General features: G+C 47.3%; 1 protein-coding gene across 1 annotated transcript in view; it reads right to left on the reverse strand.

The window, feature by feature from the left end:
* Positions 1–21812, reverse strand: part of DNAH3 (dynein axonemal heavy chain 3) — a 403897-nt gene that overhangs the window by 15325 nt on the left and 366760 nt on the right. The window contains exon 62 of the mRNA XM_078777885.1: positions 21317–21521. Coding sequence (XP_078634011.1) covers positions 21317–21521 — 205 coding nt within the window. The remainder of the gene's footprint in view (positions 1–21316; positions 21522–21812) is intronic.

Raw genomic sequence — 21812 nt, forward strand, 5'->3', positions numbered from 1 at the left:
TGGAAAACGTGAAAGATGAGGAAGTTGTTGTGGTAGGAGACCTAAATGGACATGTGGGAAGGAGTATGGATGGTTTTGACGGAGTTCATGGGGGTTACGGATATGGTGTGAGAAATGGAGAAGGTGAAAGGATTTTGGAGTTTGCTGATGGAGCTGATTTGTTGATTTGTAATACTCAGTTCCAGAAAGAGGATAATAAGCTTGTTACATACACGTCAGGTGGGTCGACGACAACCGTTGACTACCTGATGGTGCGTAGGCGAGATAGGGGGCACCTCCGAGACACAAAGGTGATCCCGGGGGAGGAGGCTGTTTCACAGCACCACTTGGTTGTCTGCGACGTAAGGGTGAAAGGTGCGAGGAGAGCTCGGCGGGTGAAGTACCAATCGAGAATGAAGGTGTGGAGGTTGAAAGAGGTGACAGTAAGGGAGGCATTAAAAGAGAGGCTGAGTAGGGTCGAGGATGCTGTGGTTGAGCTTGAAAGTGGTTGGATGTCAATGAAAGCTTGTCTGTTGGGAGCCGTTGGTGAGGTATGTGGATGGACAAAAGGACCACCGAGGCACTCGGAAACATGGTGGTGGGATGATGAAGTTGGAAAGAGGATTGACGAGAAGAGGAAGAAGTTCAAGGAGTGGCAGAAGGCGAAGGGTACGGGAGCAGAAACAGCAGAGCATGAAAGTTATAAGGCAGCCAGGAAGGCTGCAAAGAAAGAGGTAGCAAAGGCGCAGGAGGCATGTAGGAAAATGTTTGGAGAACGCTTGGATTCGGAAGAGGGTCAGAAAGCAGTATTCAGGATTGCAAAGCAGATAGCGAAAGAGAGGTGTGATGTGATGGGGGTGAGCTGCTTGAAGGATGAAGTGGGACAAATCGTTGTCGACCCAGATGGAATTAAAGGAAGATGGAAAAGATATATGGAAATGCTGTTGAATACAGAGAATGAATGGGATGGCAACATAGAGAGTAACCCAGTTTTAGGACCGGCAGAGAAGATAACTGAGAAGGAAGTTGAGGAAGCGATAAAAGCAATGAAGGGTAGAAAAGCGGGAGGGCCGACGGGAGTTGTGGGAGATATGTTGAAGGCAGCAGGAAGTTGGGGTGTGAAGAGAATGACAGAGATCTGTAATCTGGTGGTGAAAGAAGGCCGCATTCCAGTGGCTTGGGAACTGAGTACCCTCGTCCCTCTATACAAGGGGAAAGGTGACCCTCTGGAGTGTGGCTCGTACCGAGCAATAAAGTTATTGGAGCATGGAATGAAGGTATTGGAAAGGGTGTTGGAGAGGAGGATAAGGAAGAAAGTGAAGATCGACGAAATGCAGTTTGGATTTATGCCAGGAAGAGGAACGACAGACGCGCTTTTCATTGTGAGGCAGTTGCAGGAGAAGTACATGGAGAAGAGGAAGAAGTTGTTTCTTGGGTTTGTTGATCTGGAGAAAGCATTCGATCGGGTTCCACGCAAAGTATTGACATGGGCATTGAGGAAGTTAGGAGTGGAGGAATGGTTGATCAGAGTAGTGATGGCAATGTACAAAAGAGCGCGCACAGCTGTAAGGACGAAGGACGGGAACAGTGGTGAGTTTGAGGTGAAGGTGGGAGTGCATCAGGGGTCGGTACTAAGTCCACTACTATTTGTAGCTGTGATGGAGGTGCTGGCTCAGAACGTAAAGGAGGGTTTACCGTGGGAGTTGTTGTATGCAGATGATCTGGTGTTGATTGCGGAAAGTATGGATGGACTGAAGGAAAAGATGAACACGTGGAAGGAATGTATGGAGACAAAAGGTCTGAAGGTGAATATCGGAAAGACGAAGGTGATGGCAAGTGGTAAAGCATGTGGTGAGGTGGAAAGAACTGGGAAGTGGCCCTGTGCTGTGTGTAGGAAGGGTGTCGGAGTGAACTCCATTCAGTGTACAATGTGCGCTGAGTGGGTTCATCAAAAATGTAGTGGTCTGAGAGGGTCATTAACCAGTGTGGCAGCTACATTCAAATGTAAGGTGTGCATAGAGGGAGCTGCAGATGGAGGAAGTGTTGAGTTGGATCTTGGAGACGGCGTGAAGCTGGAAGGTGTGAAAACATTTTGCTACCTCGGAGACATGCTGAATGGAGAAGGTGGATCAGACTCGGCAACGGTTGCTCGAGTGAGATGTGCATGGAAGAAGTTTCGGGAATTGAGTGGCGTGCTGATGATGAGGGGAGTGTCGTTGAAGCTGAAGGGAAAGGTGTATGCTGCATGTGTGAGAAGTGTTATGATTTATGGGAGCGAGACATGGGTAATGAACGTAGAGCAGCAACGAAGGTTGGAAAGGGTGGAAATGCGAATGGTTCGACGGATGTGCGGAGTATCGTTGAGAGAGAGGAAGACAAATGATGAATTGCGAAAGATGATGGGAATAGAGCCTGTGATTGATGCTGTGAAGAGGAACAGGTTGAGATGGTTTGGTCATGTGTTGAGGAAGGATGAAAGTGACTGGTTGAGAAGAGTGATGGAAATGAATGTAGAAGGAAGTAGAAGACGGGGAAGACCGAGAAAGACTTGGCTAAAGATGGTGGAAGAAGAAATGCGGGCAAGGGGGTTAACAAGGAGAGATGCAGAAAATAGGGCAAAATGGAGAAGATTGTCATGGGGACCGCAAGGCTAACCTCCGCTCTAGCAGGGAAAATGGCCTTTAAAATGCATGTTGTTGTTGTTGTTGTTTAAGGCTGCCCTGTGTCTTTTTCTTCTTCACTGTATATTACTTTCGTTTCTTCTTTGGTTTTGGTTTTGTAAATAATTAATAAATGTCTGTTATTTCTTACCCTTTTGGTTTCATTCTCCCCCGATCGCTTTAGTCCTTTCTTTCGATTGAGTACCTGTGGCACGATTTGGCCAACGCGCAGAATCGGGTTAGTCAATTGCTAACGGCTCGAATCGCGGATTGCTAAACCGCTCGGCAAATACCATCTTGTCCGTGGTTCGAGCGGCACTTGTCTCCCTGCTTTGCGGAGGGATTGGTAAAGGTATTCGGGAGAACACCTTGACCAATAACCCTGACCAATTTCACCCCGCAAAAGAGCGTTATAAGTACCAGGACTAGAGACGGCCAGCTTAACAGGCCAAGGGGATTAACCCTCCCTTGCTAAGGGGACTGCCATCTCTGAGATCCGTAACAATTGGTGTCGGGGAGTGGGATTTGAAGCCCGAACCAAATTTTAATCCATCGGAAAAAAAATTGGTCGAAATTACGAGCGGCCGAAATTCTATTATAATATCCAAATTATAATCGTGCCATGGATGATCAAGGTGGTCGGATGCTGGTGGGGGAGGTAGAAGAGGGGTTAGAGGCAACCCAGGACCCCAGGGAGGAATTGGAGGAGGAGAGCAATGAGGGTGCGGTAGCGGGGGTTGCAGGTGCACAAGATGGTGGCGCCTCGCACGAGGTCGCGGCAGCCGAGCCCGAAATACCAGGGTACATGCGATTTTTGATGGACCGATTAATGGCAAAAATGGATGCCCAAGATGACAAATCTACCAAAGAAACCCGGGAAATGAAATAAATAATGGGCGCCCAAAAGAATGACATACAGTCACGTGAAAAAGTAAGTACACCCCACGTAAAGTTTTGACTTTTTCAACATATTTCAACATACAGCTATTTGATCTTCATTTCAACAATATTGATAGATAAAGGTGATATAATATAACAAATATCATGAAACATTTGCATTTTGTAGTCCATTGTATAATTTAAATAAACATAAATGCAAATTTCGCATGTGGAAAAAGTAAGTACACCCTTGGCTCTAATAGGTGGTATTGCCCCCTTTGGCAGAAACAACCTCAAGTAGGCGTTTCTTATAACTGTCTACCAGTCTCTGACATCGACTGGGAGAAATTTTTGCCGACTCCTCCATGCATAATTCTTTCCTGTGCGATGTTTGAGGGGTTTCTTGCATGCACAGCTCGTTTCAAATCCCCCCACAACATCTCGATGGGATTTAGATCCGGGCTTTGACTTGGCCATTCCAGAACCCTCCATTTCTTTCTTTTCAGCCATTCCTTGGTGGATTTACTGGTATGTTTAGGGTCAATGTCATGTTGCAAGGTCCACCTTCGGTTGAGCTTCAACTTTCCGACAGATGGCCTCACATTATCCTCAAGCACCCTCTGGTACAATGAAGAATTCATAGTGGATTCTATGATGGTGAGCTGCCCAGGCCCTGATGCAGCAAAGCTGCCCCAAACCATAATATTTTCACCACCATGCTTTACAGTTGGTATCAGGTTCTTGTGGTGAAATGCTGTCTTTGGTTTTCGCCAAACATGTCTTCTGGTACTGTGGCCAAATAGCTCTACCTTTGACTCATCCGTCCAGAGCACATTGTTCCAGACGTGCTGGTCTTTGCCGAGGTGTTCATTGGCCAACTTTAGTGTTGCCCTGATGTTCTTTCTTGACAGCAAAGGTTTCCTCCTGGCACACTTCCCATGTAGATCAAATTTGTGCAGCCTCTTTCTAATGGTAGACTCGTGCACTTTTCACATCAACAGTGGCAAGAGCTACCTGTAGGTCCCGTGATGACATTCTGGGGTTCTTAGAGACTTCTTTCAGCATCTTGCGGTCTGCTCTCGGGCTGAACTTGCTGTGGCGGCCTGGCCTGAACAAGTTGGCAGTTGTTTGGAATCTTCTCCACTTGTAGATGATCTTCCAGACAGTCAAATGATTGATATCAAATTGTTGGAAGATCTTTTTAAATCCCTTCCCAGACTCGTAGGCATCTATAACCTTCTTTCTGAAGGCCTCAGAGAGCTCTTTTGATCTAGGCATGGTGACGCCGCACACTTCAACAATAAAGAGCAAACCAAATTAAATGTCTGAGGTTTAAATAAGACAGGTTCCTCCAAGATCCTCTCTAACGATGTTCTAATCATTTGCACCTGAGCTGGTGCACCTGATTCTAATTTTAGGTATTTGAAGTAGTGATAAATGTAGGGGTGTACTTACTTTTTCCACATGCGAAATTTGCATTTATGTTTATTTAAATTATACAATGGACTACAAAATGTAAATGTTTCATGATATTTGTTATATTATATCACCTTTATCTATCAATATTGTTGAAATGAAGATCAAATAGCTGTATGTTGAAATATGTTGAAAAAGTCAAAACTTTACATGGGGTGTACTTACTTTTTCACGTGACTGTAAATAAAATAAATGGGAGTATGGATGCAATGGGCGGTCGATTGGAAGAATTAGGGGACAAATTTGAGGGATTAGAAAACAAAATTGGGGAATTGAGAAATGACATGGGAAGCAAATAGGGGGGCTAGAAGGCAAATTAGGGGGGCAATTGGAGGACGTGGGTAGCCAGATTGAGGAAATGAAGAATGGGTTAACGGGATTGGAAAATAGAATGGCCGCCCAGGAGAACCAGATGGAAGGGGCGAAGAATGGGTTAACGTGGCTAGAAGACAAGATGGGAGGTAAATTGAGGGAGATAGGGGAGCAATCCGCCCGGGAAATTAAACAGATAGGGGATCAGATAGAGGAGGTAAAAATCGGGTTGGAAAGTAAATTGGATGCCCAAAGGAATGATTTGGAGCAGATGAGGGCGGCATCGACCAAAGAGATGGGAGAGATGGGGGAGGATATAAGGTGCGGGGTGAGCAAATAAGTCGCGGGAGTACGCGATGAGGTAAAGCGGGTGAGGAACGCATGGAGAAAGAGGTGAGGAACAGAACGGCTAGGTTACAGGGGGGCATAGAAGACCTGACGCGAGGAGTAGAGCAGCTGACAGTGGGACAAAAGGAGTTAGGGGAGCAGGTAGAAAAGAACACGGTGGTAATAGGGGGGTTGAAGGCGACGCAAAAAGTGATCAAGAAAGAACTAATGGCTACCAAGAAGGAATGTCAGATGGTACACGAGGGGTTGACAAAGAGGTTGGACGAGGTGACAGAGGCAATGGAGACGAAAGAACGGGAAGTCAGGACGCACATAGAAACGACCAAGGTGGCCTTAGAGGAAGAAATTGAAGGGGTGCACCGGGAAATAAAGGAGGTGAAACAGAAGTTAGAGGAGGTGGAAGAGGGGGTAAGTGAAATTAAGAAGAGACGGAGGGAGACTAAGAAAGAGATAAAGGAGGAGGTGATGGAATTGGTGCAAGGTCTGTGCTCACAGCGTGATGTGCTTACTGACCAAATAAAGAGTTTGCAGGTTGCGGAGGAGGAGCGAAGGAGAAGAGGCGTCGAGGTGAGTGGCGATATGCTCGGAAATGTATATGGTGTGAGGGGAGATTCAGCAGGTTTGGGTGTTGGTCTAGACCCGGGCGTTCGTGAGAGGCCGCTGGTGAGGTGTGCGACTGGTGCAGAGTGCGTGGAAGGAGGAGGTGTGCAAGGTTGTCCGACTATGGGGAGTGCGAAAGGTATTGGTGAGCCAGGGTGTGCGGTGGTGATTGGGTGTGTGCAAGAATGCACCCCCATGAGTGGTACGGAGTATGTACCGGAAGAAGGTGCGCAAGAAAGGTGTGTAACAGAGGAGTGCATGATAACAGAGCGTGCCGTCGAGAGTGAGAATGAATGCACGACAGGGTACGGGAGTGAATGCACAACGGAGTGTGGTGGTGAGAGTGACACGGAGTGCGAGTTGGTTGTGCCAAGTGAGAAAGAATGCACACCTGGAATGGTTGAGCGTGTGCGGGAACGCACACATGAGTTGGTGGTGAAGTGCGTGATTGGGTGTGCAAAAGAGTGCACACCCATGGTTGTCACAGAGGATGTGCCCGAGGAGTGGGCGTGAGGAGGTGTGTTGATGAAGTGTGCGAACGACGAGTGTGCGCCAAGGTGTGCGGTGGTCAGGTGTGTAACAAAGTCTGTGAGCGGAATGAGTGTACCTGGGTGGTGTGTAAGAGAAAGTGCAATAACAAAGTACGTGGGATGTACGAGCGGCGTTGGAGCGCCGGCTTTGGGGAGTGTGAAAGGGCCGCGTATGCGTGTGAGCATGCGAGTAAGACATCGACGTTAAACGGGATAGAGGTTAGACCGACGTTTAGTCGACGCGAGCCCTTGGTCCTTGCCGAGCTTTGGGTACTGCGGGACCCGGCGAGGGTCGTAATCACGGCGGTTTCAAAAGAACCGCCGTGCGCGATCCGCGCCGGGCCCCGCCCTGCACGGTCACGTCCGCGCTTTGCTAAGCAGAGCGGGCGGCCCGGTTCGAGGGAAGGTAGGAAGGGTCGGGACGGCGCCCCCTTGTGGTTGCGGCGTTCCGGCCGGGCAAGATTGGGCCATCGGGCAGGAGACCGAAAGGCTCCGCGCCGAGGTGGACCTTGGAATCTCGGCCCGAGTAAACCTCCTCCCCTGAACCGAATGCCGGACGACCCAACCGCAATAGACGAACCACCCGCATTCATCGCTCGGCTTTGTGAAGCCGCGCTTTGAGAATGTAATTTCCCGCACCGAGGCTCGAAGTTTAATGGACGATGGTAGGGATAGTGAATTTGATTGGCAAATTTGATGGGTAAAAATGATTGGCAGTAATGATTGGCAAATTTGATTGGCAAAAATTGGATGGGCAAAATTGATAGTGAGAGATGCCCGATGTAGAGGGATGGTAAATCCACCATCCCTCACATCCCAGGGCACATGAGCAATAGTTTATGGGGTTATGGCGGTGCAAACCAAGCCAGGGAGGGTTTGGATAATTGTATAGGGAAATAGCTGACCATAGGTAACTGTAGAGTTAAGTAGCGACATGTACCTGTAGAGGGGACGTAGCAGTTTAGTGGATTATAACGACGAGGGAGCGCAATATTATAAGGGGCGACAGGTGGCACGAGTTTCAGAAGGGGGTAGTCATCTTAGATGATGCAGTGTATGAGTGAGTAATTGTGATTGTGTATTGCATTGCATGAATGAGCCTGGGAGGAAAGGTGGGTGCAAGAGCCACCAGGTGTGTGTGAGCAACAGGTGAGTGAGCAAGTGCAGGTGAAGTACAGGTGTATGGAGAATGGTTGGATGAAATGAATGGAGCATGGAATGAAGGTTGAATGGAATATATGGAATGGAGTATGGAATGGATGGTGTGGAGTGAGTAGTGTGGAATATGTGGAGTGGAGTGGTTGGTGCGAAAGGAGTGGATGGGGAAGATGGACCCCTTTCACGAATACCCGGGGAGGGTAGTTTAACAGTAGGTAGAGGGTATAGGTAAATTGTGGTGGATATTGGCATCTGTGGTGCATGTGGTAGAATGGTGTTTGGATGGGTGCATTAGTGAAGTGGAAATGGCTGGGCGTGTGGCCTGTTAGTGAGTGTAATTGAATGGGCACTCCGCCACTGTTAGTCTGTCGGCCAGGTGAGGCCGCAGGTAGGTTCTGGGAGCCAGTAGAGTTGTCCAATGGGGCCCGAGGATCCGGAGGACGGACCCGGGTAGCCCAACGCCAGAGAGGGCGGTAGTAGGGTAAGGGAGCCAGAGGGCCTTCCCCAGGTAGATAGGTTAGGGAGAGGAGCTCGGCAAGCTCAGGAGGCAACTACAGTGGCAGAGGTGTGCAGGTGAGCGGGCCTGCTGGGAGCGCCGCACGACCCAGCCCGGAAATTGTGCGAAGGCACAGGGTGAAGGATCGGGGGAGTGAGACCCCAAATTGATGAGCACCACACTTTGGTCAATGGGAGTTCGGTTCTTAGAACCACATCGTGTAAGATGACCAATGGTTTGGCAGGGAAGACCCCGGGTAGAGTAAAAGTGTTAAAGTCATTTAGAGGTATAGTTAGGATTGAAATCTCTTCGCACCATCTACATCCACTCACCAAGGTGACAAGACTCCACACCACCAGTTTGTGCAAATGTTTGGAATGGTGAGACGCATCATGACGTGGGGGTGACATTGTGCTTGTTTGTTCCATCTCTTCCTCCTTATGAGGAATTGATGAGAAATTGGGATTGATGGTAAATTCGGAATAGGGGGATTAATGAGAAATTGGGATTGTTAACGAATTTGGTATTAGGGGAGATATGGGGAAGACGAGACGATAGTGACAAATTTGTAAATGTGTAGAGTTTTGTAAATACGGGGTAAGGGCAAGGGTAGGGTAAGGTGACAGGGGGGGTGACGTACGGTAGGGACGAACTTTCTCCGCTCGCTCCCATGCGCACCTCACCTTGCATTGCCTTGTTTTAATGTGTACCCTTGTGACCCTGCTCCGATGCTTGCTTTGTCCCTTCCTTCCACACTCACGGCTTGTTTCTTTTGGGTCCGGGGGGGAGTGCGCAGGTAGCCGCACTTGTGTGCCCGGGCCGCCGCTGCACAGCCTGCCTGGACCGGTACACCACCTTATGGACTGCACGACTTGCGGCCGAGCACCACTTTATGGACCACACGTTTTTGTGGCCAAGCACCACACACTTATGGACCCCACGTGTTGGGGCTTGACCCCTCTGCTGGGACCGGCCATGATGGCCAGAGAGATTCCTTGCTTGCAGACCACGGTGAGGTGGCCCCATTTGCCATAAAGGTGGACCACCCATAGTTGGCCCCTGTTGGCCCTAAATAAAAATGGACGCGTTGTGTGCCTTTTTATTCTTTTCAAATAAGCAGCAAGCCACAAGAAAGGACAACAGCAAGAAACATCGGACCAGCAGAGCAGGGGAAGCAAGAAACAAGAAGAAAGGTCAACAGTTTGTGTTGCTTTTATGTGTGCAATGAGCACTGGATGGTGCTTTGTGTGTTTTATTGGTGCTGATTGGTGCTTTGGTGCTTTGTGATGCTCTTGTGCTCGGGGGTGCACTGCAATATCAATTGTGCATCCCCGGGCACTTGAGTATGGTGTATCAGTGCAGTGCAGTGCATGCTCTTCCTCTTTTTCAAAAACATATTTTTGTCTCCCAAAATGACAGGTCCTGGGTTTGCAGTGTAAATACAAATTAGTGTTTTGTAAATAATGCTCCCCACCGTAAATGTATAGTTTGAGAACCATTCCGCAATTCGGTTATTCTGTGGGCGTGAGTCTGTGAGGTAGGATGCAACGTAGCAGGCGGGACATACGTAGTTGTTTTAAAACTGTCGCACTCAAGGGTAAGGTTAATAGTAGAGGGCTACTACACCTGAGTGTCACATTAAGTAAAATTAGTTCGGACCGGGGCGGCCCTGGAGGAAAAGACGGGTGCTGTGTTACGGTTTTTAGAACCTTCACTAGTAAATTTTAGTAAATATTTCCCTTATAAATGTTCCCCTGTAAATATCCCCATCAATTGGCTTGTTAAAGATCGCACCCTAGTTAGTCCATGTACAACACATAGCGAACCATAAGACCTCTCCGTAGTTATTTCATTATTATGTGTTTCAGTTAAGGATCTGTTCCCAATAGTTGAATCTGCGTTGCATTAATCAAATAAGATAGGCCCCTTTCAATTTCCCCAATCGCCTCACCCGCGCTTCAAAGTAACAGTCAGGCGGCGTTCGCTGCTCCTTGCCTTGATGCGGTTGTTGGCCCCAAACCGCCATTAGCCATGCGGTCAAGCTGAGGAAGAAGGAGGCAGAGCCACCAGAACAAGGTGTGGCACGTCGACGCATCAGCAGAGGTGGAGTCAGCGAGCCCTTTGCCGGCCAACCAGCGACGCGGTGAGCCAACCTGTAGGCGTGTCATCAGAGCCGGCGGCTTGATTCCAACACGAACGATAAAAGCGGCTGAAAGGATAGGCTTCCGCTTCCGGTCTTGCCGGCGAGGTTTTCATTTATTCGCAGCTGTCCACACTCTCCATCGAAATCGAAGTTAAGTAATTGTTCCCATTTGTATTTTCGTTATAACTGTATTTATTTTATGGTGTTGTACGTATCGTGTGTCCCGAGGAAGATTTTCGGTGCAAATCTTTCGTACCTGTATAGAAAATCGTGTTAAATCGTGCCGTGTCTTTTGAGGCCTTGTACAGTGTACAACCTTGAGGCTTTGTTTTCCTCTCAGCGGTCCGTCTTTTGTGCTCCAATAACTTTCATTCTCTGCTTTTCTCAGTCTTTTCACCCCATAGCCTACTTCCTTGTTTAAAATCAACTCCAAAAAAAACAAAAAACATTTCCTTCTCTGTTCTTATTCTTTGTTCTCATTCGTTTATTCGTTCTTATTCGTTCGTTCGTTCTTCGAACGACGTTCACTGTTATTACTGTTACTGTAATAACAGTTATTACTGTTCACTGTTAACGTTCACTGTTATTAACCTTATAAATATAATGTTTACACTTTCCCCTCAAGTTCTGTATTCCGTCATATATTATAACACCTTTTTCTTCTTCTTCTTTAAAAGGTTGCTTTCGACTTGCTCACCAAATCTATCCATCCCAAAAAAAAATTCCATCTCTTTCAGTGCCTCTTTTCTACATTCCCTAAACTCTCCTGCACTCCATCCACCCTCCAGCATCCTTAAACGTATTTTTGACTCGAAGGTCACAAGAAACTCATTTTGCAATAAATGTTCATTTCCCATTAATCGTACACTTTCTAAAATCCAATCTCACCCCTCCCCATCAAATCTTCCCTATAACCCCTCCCATCCAAATCTTCCCCATCACCCCTCCCCTCCAAATCTTCCCCCTTGCCACTCCCCTCCTAATCCTCCCCATCACCCATCCCTTTCAAATCTCCCCCCTTTCCCCTTCTCTCCTAAACTCCCCGCACACCCCTCCCCTCCAAGACTCCCCCTTGCTCCTCCCCTCCTTGACTCCCTCCTCACCCCTCCCCTCCAAATCTCCCCCATATCCCATCCCTTTCAAATCCCTCCCCTTGTCCCTTCCCTCCTAAACTCCCCCCTCACCCCTCCCCTTCAAATCTCCCCACCCTCATTTCTTCTCAATTTCCCCCTTCTCACTCCCCCTCCTCAAAGCGTCCTCCCCACTTCTTCCCTCTTCCAACTCTCACCTCCATCTCCCCCAACCTTCTCCCTCGCTCTTCCCCGCTCCTCAAATAACACCTCATTGTGCCTCACCAAATCACCATCAAACCTTTTGTCCGCCCCATCCTTCCCTTTCTCCGAGCTATTCTGAAATCTCTGACACACCTTCAACAGCTCTCCCTACCTCTTCCACCTCTTCCACATCTTACCCTACCCCTCCTCCCCCCTGTTCTGTATCCGATGCTCCCCCTCCCTCTTCATTAACGGTATGGATCTCAAACAACCGGGGCCTTCGTTCAAACTCAACTGATCTCTCCATACAGGTTGCTTCTGTCAAACCAGACGTGATCTGCTGAACAGAAACTTTCCTCCTTCATGATATCTCTGATTCCTTAGTATCTCTCCCGGGTTACTCCCTCCTCCGGTATGATAGACCTGAGCCTCGTCCTGGAGGCGGGGTTGCTATCTTTATCAAAAACTCTCTTCCTCACTCGCCCTGCACTGCACTCTCTCCACCTCACCCCCAGGAATACCTCTGGCTACGGCTTCCCCTTCGCTCCCACCTCTTGTTCATATGTGTGTTGTACCGTCCACCAAACAGTGATGACTCCATCTACATCTCGCTGTCTGATAATATGGACCAACTTCTGTCTACTCATCCTAACTCTCTCTTCCTCATATGTGGTGATTTCAATTGTCACCATGCCAGTTGGCTGGGTGTGGGTACCTCTCTCACCAGCCATGGCTCCTCAGCAAAGGACTTCTGCGACTCATTGGGACTGACACAATCTGTCAATTTCCCGACCCGGATCTCAGTCAACGGAGCATCTTCTCTTCTGGACTTGGTTATGACTAACTTCCCTGAAAATGTCTGCTGCTCTTCTTCTGCTCCAATCCGCTCATCTGATAATGTGCTTGTTAAAGTGGACATCTCTCTGACCATTCTCAGGGAGCCTCCTCAGCGTCGACGAGTCTGGCATTTCACTCAGGCCAACTGGCACGGTCTTCAAGCAGCCATCAATCATCTGAACTGGTCTCCCATCTCTACCACCTCTGACATCAACTCATCCTGGGAATTCTTCCAAAGTAAATTGCTCTCTCTCATGCACAGACTTATCCCATCTCGTCTTCAGTTGTCATACCCTTCCTCCCATCCATGGTACACGGAATCTTGTGGTGAGGCTGTTGCCCAGAAACAACTTGCCTTCGTCTCCTGGAAAGCAAATCCAACGGAAGGAAATCTCATTTCCTTTCACAAAGCCCGAAACAAGTGTGTCCACCCTCAGGAGAGCCAGGAAACAATATCTCTCCGTTCTCAAGACCGAACTCACTTATCTGTCTCCCTCTTCCAAATCCTGGTGGCATCTGGTCAAATCTGTTTCTGGTGTTTGTTCCCCCTCCATCCCCTCCCTTACCTCAAACGGCTACACAGCTGACTCCGCATGTGAAAAAGCTGAATGCCTCAACTCTGTGTTTGCCTCTAAATCTTGTGTCCCAAACCCATCCCTCTCTGTACCCACCATACCCAGTCGTACCCAGCTGCTCCTGGACTCCGTGTCCTTTCCTCCTGACAAGGTGGAAAAGTTTCTGTCAACCCTCGACTCTGATTCTGCAACTGGACATGACGGCATCAGCCCACGGGTCCTAAAATCCTGTTCTTCCGCTCTTTCGCTCCCTCTCTCTGTTCTCTTCACCCTCTCTTTTGCTCAAGGTCAACTGCCATCTGCTTGGAAATCAGCCAACATCACCACTTTGCACAAAAAAGGTGCAAAAACAGATCCTAGAAACTACAGACCAATCAGCCTTCTCCCAATTATCAGCAAAGTCATGGAATCCATCATTGCTTCGGATATGAAATCTTTCCTCTTCTCCAATGGCTTGATCTCTGATCATCAATTTGGTTTCAGACCAGGTCACTCTACTCTGGACATGCTGCTTCTGCTGTCTCAACAATGGATGGAGGTCCTCAATGCCAAACAGGAAATTAGAGCTGTCTCCCTCGACATATCACGTGCCTTCAATACGGTCTGGCACCCCGCTCTGCTCACCAAACTCTCCTCCTTTGGTATCCATGGAAATCTCCACGCATGGCTGGCGGACTTCCTCTCTCGTCGTAGTCAACGTGTGGCCCTGAATGGGTTTCTCTCATCTCTTCTTCCTGTTCAGGCTGGAGTTCCCCAAGGCAGTGTTCTGGGCCCTGTGCTTTTTCTGGTCTTCATCAATGATCTCTCTGACTCTCTTGAAAATCCTCTCTATCTCTTTGCTGATGACTCCACTCTCTGCCGCTCCATTCCTCATCCCTCAGATCGGCAGTCTGCAGCCTCCTCACTCTCTGCAGACCTGGACAAAATCACAGACTGGGCAAACAAGTGAAACATGTCTTTCAATCCTGACAAATCTCACACTCTTACGATGTCTCTCCGAAAAGACCGACTGGACAACCCTCCCATCTACTTTCTGAATAATCCTCTCCAAGAAGTTCTGTCACTCAAGCTTTTGGGTCTCACTATCTGCCATGATCTTTCCTGGGAAAACCACATTTCCAAGCTGGCCTCCAAAGCCAGTCGCCGACTGGGCATCCTCCGTCGTGCGAAGTCCTTCCTTGGCACACCTGAGCTCCTCACCACATACAAGGCTTTCATCCGCAGCTCAATGGAATACTGCTCTCCCCTCTGGGCTGGTGCTCCTGCCTCACACCTAGCTCGTCTTCACGCTGTTGAAACCAAAGCGTTCAGAATCATTGGAATCTCCCGCAATGACGCTATCTCCGAGGGCCTTTCCCTTACTCACCGCAGGCAGGTTGGTGGTCTTTCCGTCTTCTACCGACTCCTCTCCGCCTTGCTCCCCCAGCTCTCTCTGGGCTCTGTCCCCCAAATATTCCTGCAGGTCGCACAAGATCTGCCTGCAACCCTCTTATGGTTAAACTGCCAAAATCAAGGCTCTCTGCTCACCTTCACTCCTTCATTCCTCTTTTCTCCCGCCTCTGGAACAAACTCCCTCACTCTCTTCAATCCCACTCCTCCCTCCAGGTCTTTAAAACGGCTGTTCACAACCATCTCTTATCTTCCCCAATCCAAAACCTTGATCTTTTCTACCCCCGCTAATTTCACCCCAAATCCACTTTTTTGAGGTGACTTTTGTCTTCTTTCCTGGAAGTCCTTGGTGTCCTTCCGTTTTATACCTATCCTGCCTCCCCCCAGGCCCTCTGCCTCCCACACATCTCCCGATGTCCCTGCCCTCAAATGTTGTGTTTGTGTGCTTCCTCCCCTTCTCTCCCCATCTTGTCGACCGCTCACATTTTTATATACTTTGTTTACTTGTTTGTTTGATTTGTTTGTTTGATAAATGTTAGCTCTTTCACGAGCCTCGACTATGTATACAAAAAAAAAGGAAAAAAAAGGGACTGCTTGAACAGTCGGGTGAGAAAGTACGGTTGAGAGTCGAGTGAGAAGGTTCAGAGAGTCGACTTGGGTTGGAGACGGCGCTTGGTGAGGTCTGGGTGAGAGAGACGAAGATGCGCGGAGCTCTTTGACAAGCTGCTTCGAAAACCCCTACCGCGTGAAACGAATACGTGCGGCTGCCACCGGGTTTTCGCCTCGAGCCCGGAGCGTGGACCGCTCCATGCTGTGCCTCTGCCCGAACCTTCCAGCCCTGCTGTCCCACCTGGACCTTCTCCTTCTTCCAGTCATTCCTGCCTGCCATTCCCTGTCGGGTGAGTCTGTTTGTTGTCCTGGGGAATAATATAAGACTGCTTCAGGCTGCCCTGTGTCTTCTTCTTCTTCACTGTATATTACTTTCGTTTCTTCTTTGGTTTTTTTTTTTTTTTTTTGTATACAAGATCGAGGCTCGTGAAAGAGCGAACATTAATCACACAGAAAGACAAACCGACACATAAAACATATAACATCGGGAGCGGTAGACAAGATGGGGAGAGAGGGGGAAGGACACAAACACAACATTTGAGAGCAGGGACCGAGAGACATGGAGACATCGAGAGATGAGAGAGGGCGAGGGCTTTGGGGGGGGGGGGGGCATGGGAAGGGGGCGGTGGGAGAGGTATAAAACATATGGACACTGCCAGGACTTCCAGGAAAGAAGTTGGAATTTCAAACAAGGTGGATCTGGGGTGAATTAGCGGGGGTAGAAAAGATCAAGGTTTTGGATGGGGGAAGATAAGAGATGGTGGTGAACAGCTGTTTTAAAGACCTGGAGGGAGGAGTGGGATTGAAGGGAGTGAGGGAGTTTGTTCCAGAGGCGGGAGAAAAGAGGAATGAAAGAGTGAAGGTGAGCAGAGAGCCGAGATTTCGGCAGTTTAACCATCAGAGGGTTGCTGGCAGATCTTGTGCGACCTGTAGGAATATTTGGGGGACAGAGCACAGAGAGAGCTGGGGGTGCAAGGCCGGAGAGGAGTCGGTAGAAGACAGAAAGACCACCTACCTGCCTGCGGTGAGTGAGTGAAAGGCCCTCAGAGATAGCTTCATCGCGGGAGATTCCAATAATTCTGAAAGCTTTGGTTTCAACAGCGTGAAGCCGAGCTAGGTGTGAGGCAGGAGCACCAGCCCATAGGGGAGAACAGTATTCCATTGAGCTGCGGATGAAAGCCTTGTATGTGGTGAGGAGCTCAGGTGTGCCGAGGAAGGACTTCGCACGACGGAGGATGCCCAGTCGGCGACTGGCTTTGGAGGCCAGCTTTTTGGAGGCCAGTTTTGGTTTTGTAAATAATTAATAAATGTCTGTTATTTCTTACCCTTTTGGTTTCATTCTCCCCCGATCGCGTTAGTCCTTTCTTTCGATTGAGTACCTGTGGCACGATTTGGCCAATGCGCAGAATCGGGTTAGTCAATTGCTAACGGCTCGAATCGCGGATTGCTAAACTGCTCGGCAAATACCATCTTGTCCGTGGTTCGAGCGGTACTTGTCTCCCTGGTTTGCGGAGGGATTTGTAAAGGTATTCGGGAGAACACCTGGACCAATAACCCTGACCAATTTCACCCCGCAAAAGAGCGTTATAACTACCAGGAATAGAGACGGCCAGCTTAACAGGCCAAGGGGATTAACCCCCCCCCCCCCCTTGCTAAGGGGAGTGCCGTCTCTGAGATCCGTAACAATTTATATACGTAACAATTTATATATATATATATATATATATATGTATATATATATATGTGCAGTGTAGGTCCTGTCCTGTCCTGTGTTGTGTTGTCATGTCTTGTCTTGTCACTGAACTACTTTCTCAAACTTTTGTGAAATCGTACCAAACTTGTGGTATGCACATATTTCTCCTGTCGGTATGTCCTAAGGGTATTCTTTTAGAAAAATTTTCGATTTTTTTTTTTTTTTTGGGGAATTTTTTTGGGTAAAAGTTTTTTTTTCAATTTAAGTTTTCAACTTCAATTGTTTATAAAATGTGATATCACGTATATTACAAATACATATGTGCAAAATAATTGTTTGAATTTGGTTTAAACTTGGTTTGGTTTAAATTGGTTGAAACCATGACAAAACGGCAACTCGGGTACAGTCATTTAACTATACTAGGGCATGCCCGTACTATATCTATATCTAAAATTATATCCCCCCCCTCTATTTACATGAAATGGTTTGGTCCAAAGCGAACGGCTTGCGAGTACGGTGACAATCCCCCCCCCCCCCCCTCTATTTACATGAAATGGTTTGGTCCAAAGCGAACGGCTTGCGGAGTTTGGTAAAGAAATCGCCATAGCGTGCACAAACGCGCAGGAAAGCGAAAGAATCGCAAATTAGTTTTAATTAGTTTTAAAACATAGTTTAACGCCAACATAGCGGCAACATAGTTTGCCAACGTGAAATAAATGAATACGCTCTCAAATGTGCCGTCCGAGGCAGAGTCTGTTCGCCACGTTCGGCACACGTGATAACTCGCTGCTCTCTGATTGGTTGAATCGTTTTTTGGACATAGCTCGGTAACTACTTGTCCGATTAATATGAAACCTTGAAAAGGCACATCCTCGGGTCCCCAGCAATATACCTGGCAAGTTTCAAGTATATCGGACCGGTAGTTGTCGAGAAACAGCGGTCGCATACACACACACAGACAGAGATTAGTGGAATTATAGATAGATATCTACACATCTGGGCAGTGTCTGTGTTGTCACTTAACGACTCCCTCAAACTTTTGTTTCCGTGGTTATGAAGTGTTTTTAATGACGTTGTGGTGGTTTTGAATCACGTGGTGGTGAGGTATTTTGAATTATGTGGTGGTGAGGTGTTTTTAAATGACGTGGTGGTGAGGTGTTTTTAAATCAAGTGGTGGTGAGGTGTTTTAAATCACATGGTGGTGAGGTGTTTTTAAATCACATGGTGGTGAGGTGTTTTGAATTACGTGGTGGTGAGGTATTTATAATTACGTGGTGGTGAGGTGTTTTTAATTATGTTGTGATGAGGTGTTTTGAATTACGTGGTGGTGAGGCGCTTTGAATTACTTGGTGGTGAGGTGTTTTTAAATGACATGGTGGTGAGGTGTTTTTAATTTCGTGGCTGTGAGGTGTTTTTATTACGTGTTTTATGGCTGTGAGGTGTTTTTATTACGTGTTTTATGGCTGTGAGGTGTTTTTATTACGTGTTTTATGGCTGTGAGGTGTTTTTAATTTCGTGGTGGTGAGGTGTTTTTATTTTGTGTTTTATGGCTGTGAGGTGTTTTTATTACGTTTTATGGCTGTGAGGTGTTTTTAATTTTGTGGTGGTGAGGTGTTTTTATTACGTGTTTTATGGCTGTGAGGTGTTTTTAATTTCGTGGTGGTGAGGTGTTTTTAATTTTGCGGTGGTGAGGTGTTTTTAATTTCGTGGTGGTGAGGTGTTTTTATTTTCGTGGTGGTGAGGTGTTTTTAATTTCGTGGTGGTGAGGTGTTTTTAATTTCGTGGTGGTGAGGTGTTTTTATTTCGTGTTTTATGGCTGTGAGGTGTTTTGAATTACGTGGTGGTGAGGTGTTTTGAATTACGCGGTGGTGAGTTGTAATCGTCCCAAACTTCCAGTCTGCACCTACCCCTCCCCTTTGTATGTGCTGAGGGGTTCTTTCTTGAAAAAAAAAACATTCAACCTAAATCTTCAACCTAAATTGCCTCTTAAAATGTAATATCACAAACACAGCAAATACATTTGTGCAAAATAATTGTTTGTATTATGATTGGTGTAAATCATTACAACACAGCAACTCAGGTACAGTCATTATCCTCAGCTAAAATAAGCCCGTTCCTCCGTAACGAGTGTATGTATGTATGTATGTATGTGTATATATATGTATATATATACTGTGTATATATATGTAGATGTATATATATACTGTGTGTGTGTGTGTGTGTGTGTGTGTGTGTGTGTGTGTGTGTGTGTGTGTGTGTGTGTGTGTGTGTGTGTGTGTGTGTGTGTGTGTATATATATATATACCAGTTACTATGCGATTTCATACCATCAGTGGTGAACTGTACCTTAATGGGAGCAATAAGTACCATCTGCCAAATGGCACATTATCTCTGGTATCCACTCATTATATGGAATCGCCTGGATGCAGCTGGGAGCAACCAATCCAAATATATCTTCAGTTCTCCAGCTTTCAATGAGCGCACGTAATGACGTCACTGCCATGTACATACACTCTGCCATGTACATACGCTCCTTGCTCCCGGCTGCATCCAGGCGATTCCATATAATGAGTGGATACCAGAGATAATGTGCCATGTGGCAGATGGTACTTATCGCTCCCATGAAGGTACAGCATAGCTGGATGGGATACCTTAATGGCGGTTCACCACTGATGGTATGAAATCGCATAGTAACTGGTATATAACCGAAAGGTTTTCAGAGTCATAAGTGTATGCAGGACTCACTGCGTTGCCCTGATGAGCCCCAAAAGGGCGAAACCAGGTCGGTAACTGTGAGTTTTACATACACTTATGGCAGTATCTGAACTAAGATCAAAATTCTGCTCTGTCACGGAGGGTTCTCTTGAGAGCTTGACAGGCCGAGCGTATGTACATGGCAGTGACGTCATTACGTGCGCTCATTGAAAGCTGGAGAACTGAAGATATATTTGGATATATATATATATATATATATATATAGCTGTGGGTTTTGGGGTGTGAGTGAGGTTCATGAGGGGTTGCTCAGACCCGCCACTCGAACCCTGAACCCTGAAGCTGCAAGCCATGGATAACTCCACGGCCGATGGGTTGCTAGGCAACCACGGATGCCGGTTGGGACAACTAGTTTGAGCAGGGTCCTCCTGCCCAGCATCGCATTACCTCACCTGGTGAGCTAGTTATCTCAACTGGGGAACTGCGCTCCCATCGTCCCACCTCATCTACTTATTGTGTAAAACTGAGCGAAACTGTAGGTGGGCTTTGGCTATTCTATTGTAGCGAATTAATAGGGCACAACTTCCCATCTATTTATTACATACGCTATATCGACCCAATGAAGGAAAAGACAAGCAAGCAAGTTTGAAGCAGTTTAGCAAATATAAAGCACGTATGTACAACAAATATTCCCTTCACGCATTGAGAGGCAGGGAAAGACACACAAGGACAGCAATTATCCCCTAACACGTAAATATCCCATTGCACTGATGCAATAATTGTCCGCTGATGGAACATATTTGATCTGACCTCTTCAATCTATGACCTTTGCCTAAGGCTATATGCAACCTACTGTCCACCTGCATTTTACCCTTGATCTTGAATCCAGTGCCTTTGATTTTTCTCCCTTCTGCTATGGTCCAGTCCCTTTCTCTATCAGCCTCACTCCACCTGCATCTCCTTATTTTGCTCTGACGAAGGACTTCACTGTGTTAAACCACTGTGCATTAATAAGAGTATCAACCGTTGCCCCCTCTTATCTCCATCGATTTATAGTTGATCAAATCCATTGTTTACCTCGCCCCTCAGCCGCAGACCGCTGCCTGCCCTCAGAGGGTGATATTTTATGACACACTTAATTCCTGAATGGGCAAATCAGTAGCGTTGTCTATTTAGTCATCATTGACCCAGCCAATGAGCTTCATCCAATGACAAGCGCCTATTACTGTGCGCCAGAGGCAATTCTTGTATTACGTCATTCTCCCAACATCTACACTCAGGCGTTTCACTGATGGAACATCAGCTTTTTGGTCATCGCCTCCTTCACACCTCATGTCACCTTAACGGGTACAACAAATATCCCTCGTGGGTCTTTCATTGCCAAACCTTGCTCAGAGACCACCATAGAGTCTCGATTCAAACAAATAATTGGCATTATTCCACTCTCAAGTGCTTTTTGGAAGAGAAGACAAAGGCAGACAGAGACCAAGACAATAATATAGAAACAGCATTTGGCAAAAACTATTGTCATGTAACTAAAACAATCTTGACTGCAGGCTTGGAAAACGTAGTGGACACTCAGACGCTCTTAACACATTTATCCTTCCGATCACCATTCGGATCCCATGACCATGAGGTGTGAGTACCTGGAAGAAAGAAAGCCTCGCCAGGAGATCAGCCACGTAACTGCCAAGAGGTTTCAGCGAAGGGTAAGACTTCGCGGACCACATCGCTGGTATCCTGCCAATAAGCATGCTGTTGAAGACATTCTCCAGCTCAGCAGACATCACAACAAGGCCCTTGACGGCTTTGCAGATATTGAGCAAACTGTCTCGAACTACAACAGTCAACCTGGAAGGAAAGGTAGAAGCATCTTCGAGCTCTTGCATACTCTATTCCATTTTAACAATCAGGTACATTATTGTTATTTATTTCCAGATACATCTACAAATCTGCGGAATTGTTGATCCTCACTCTCCACTATGGAACACCCTCCGAAGGACCCCCTATTCCTTCCCCCTCTCAGCATCTGTCCTCCTTCCTTCCTGTACTGGGGTACAGAACTTCGACAGCGAGATGATGCACCAGAATGTGCGCATGTCATATGTAAAACATGGAAGTGAATCGTTGTTCATGTCTGCG

Source organism: Myxine glutinosa, chromosome 1 (assembly GCF_964187855.1).
Source record: "Myxine glutinosa chromosome 1, kmMyxGlut1.1, whole genome shotgun sequence".
Classification (NCBI taxonomy): Eukaryota; Metazoa; Chordata; class Myxini; order Myxiniformes; family Myxinidae; genus Myxine; species Myxine glutinosa.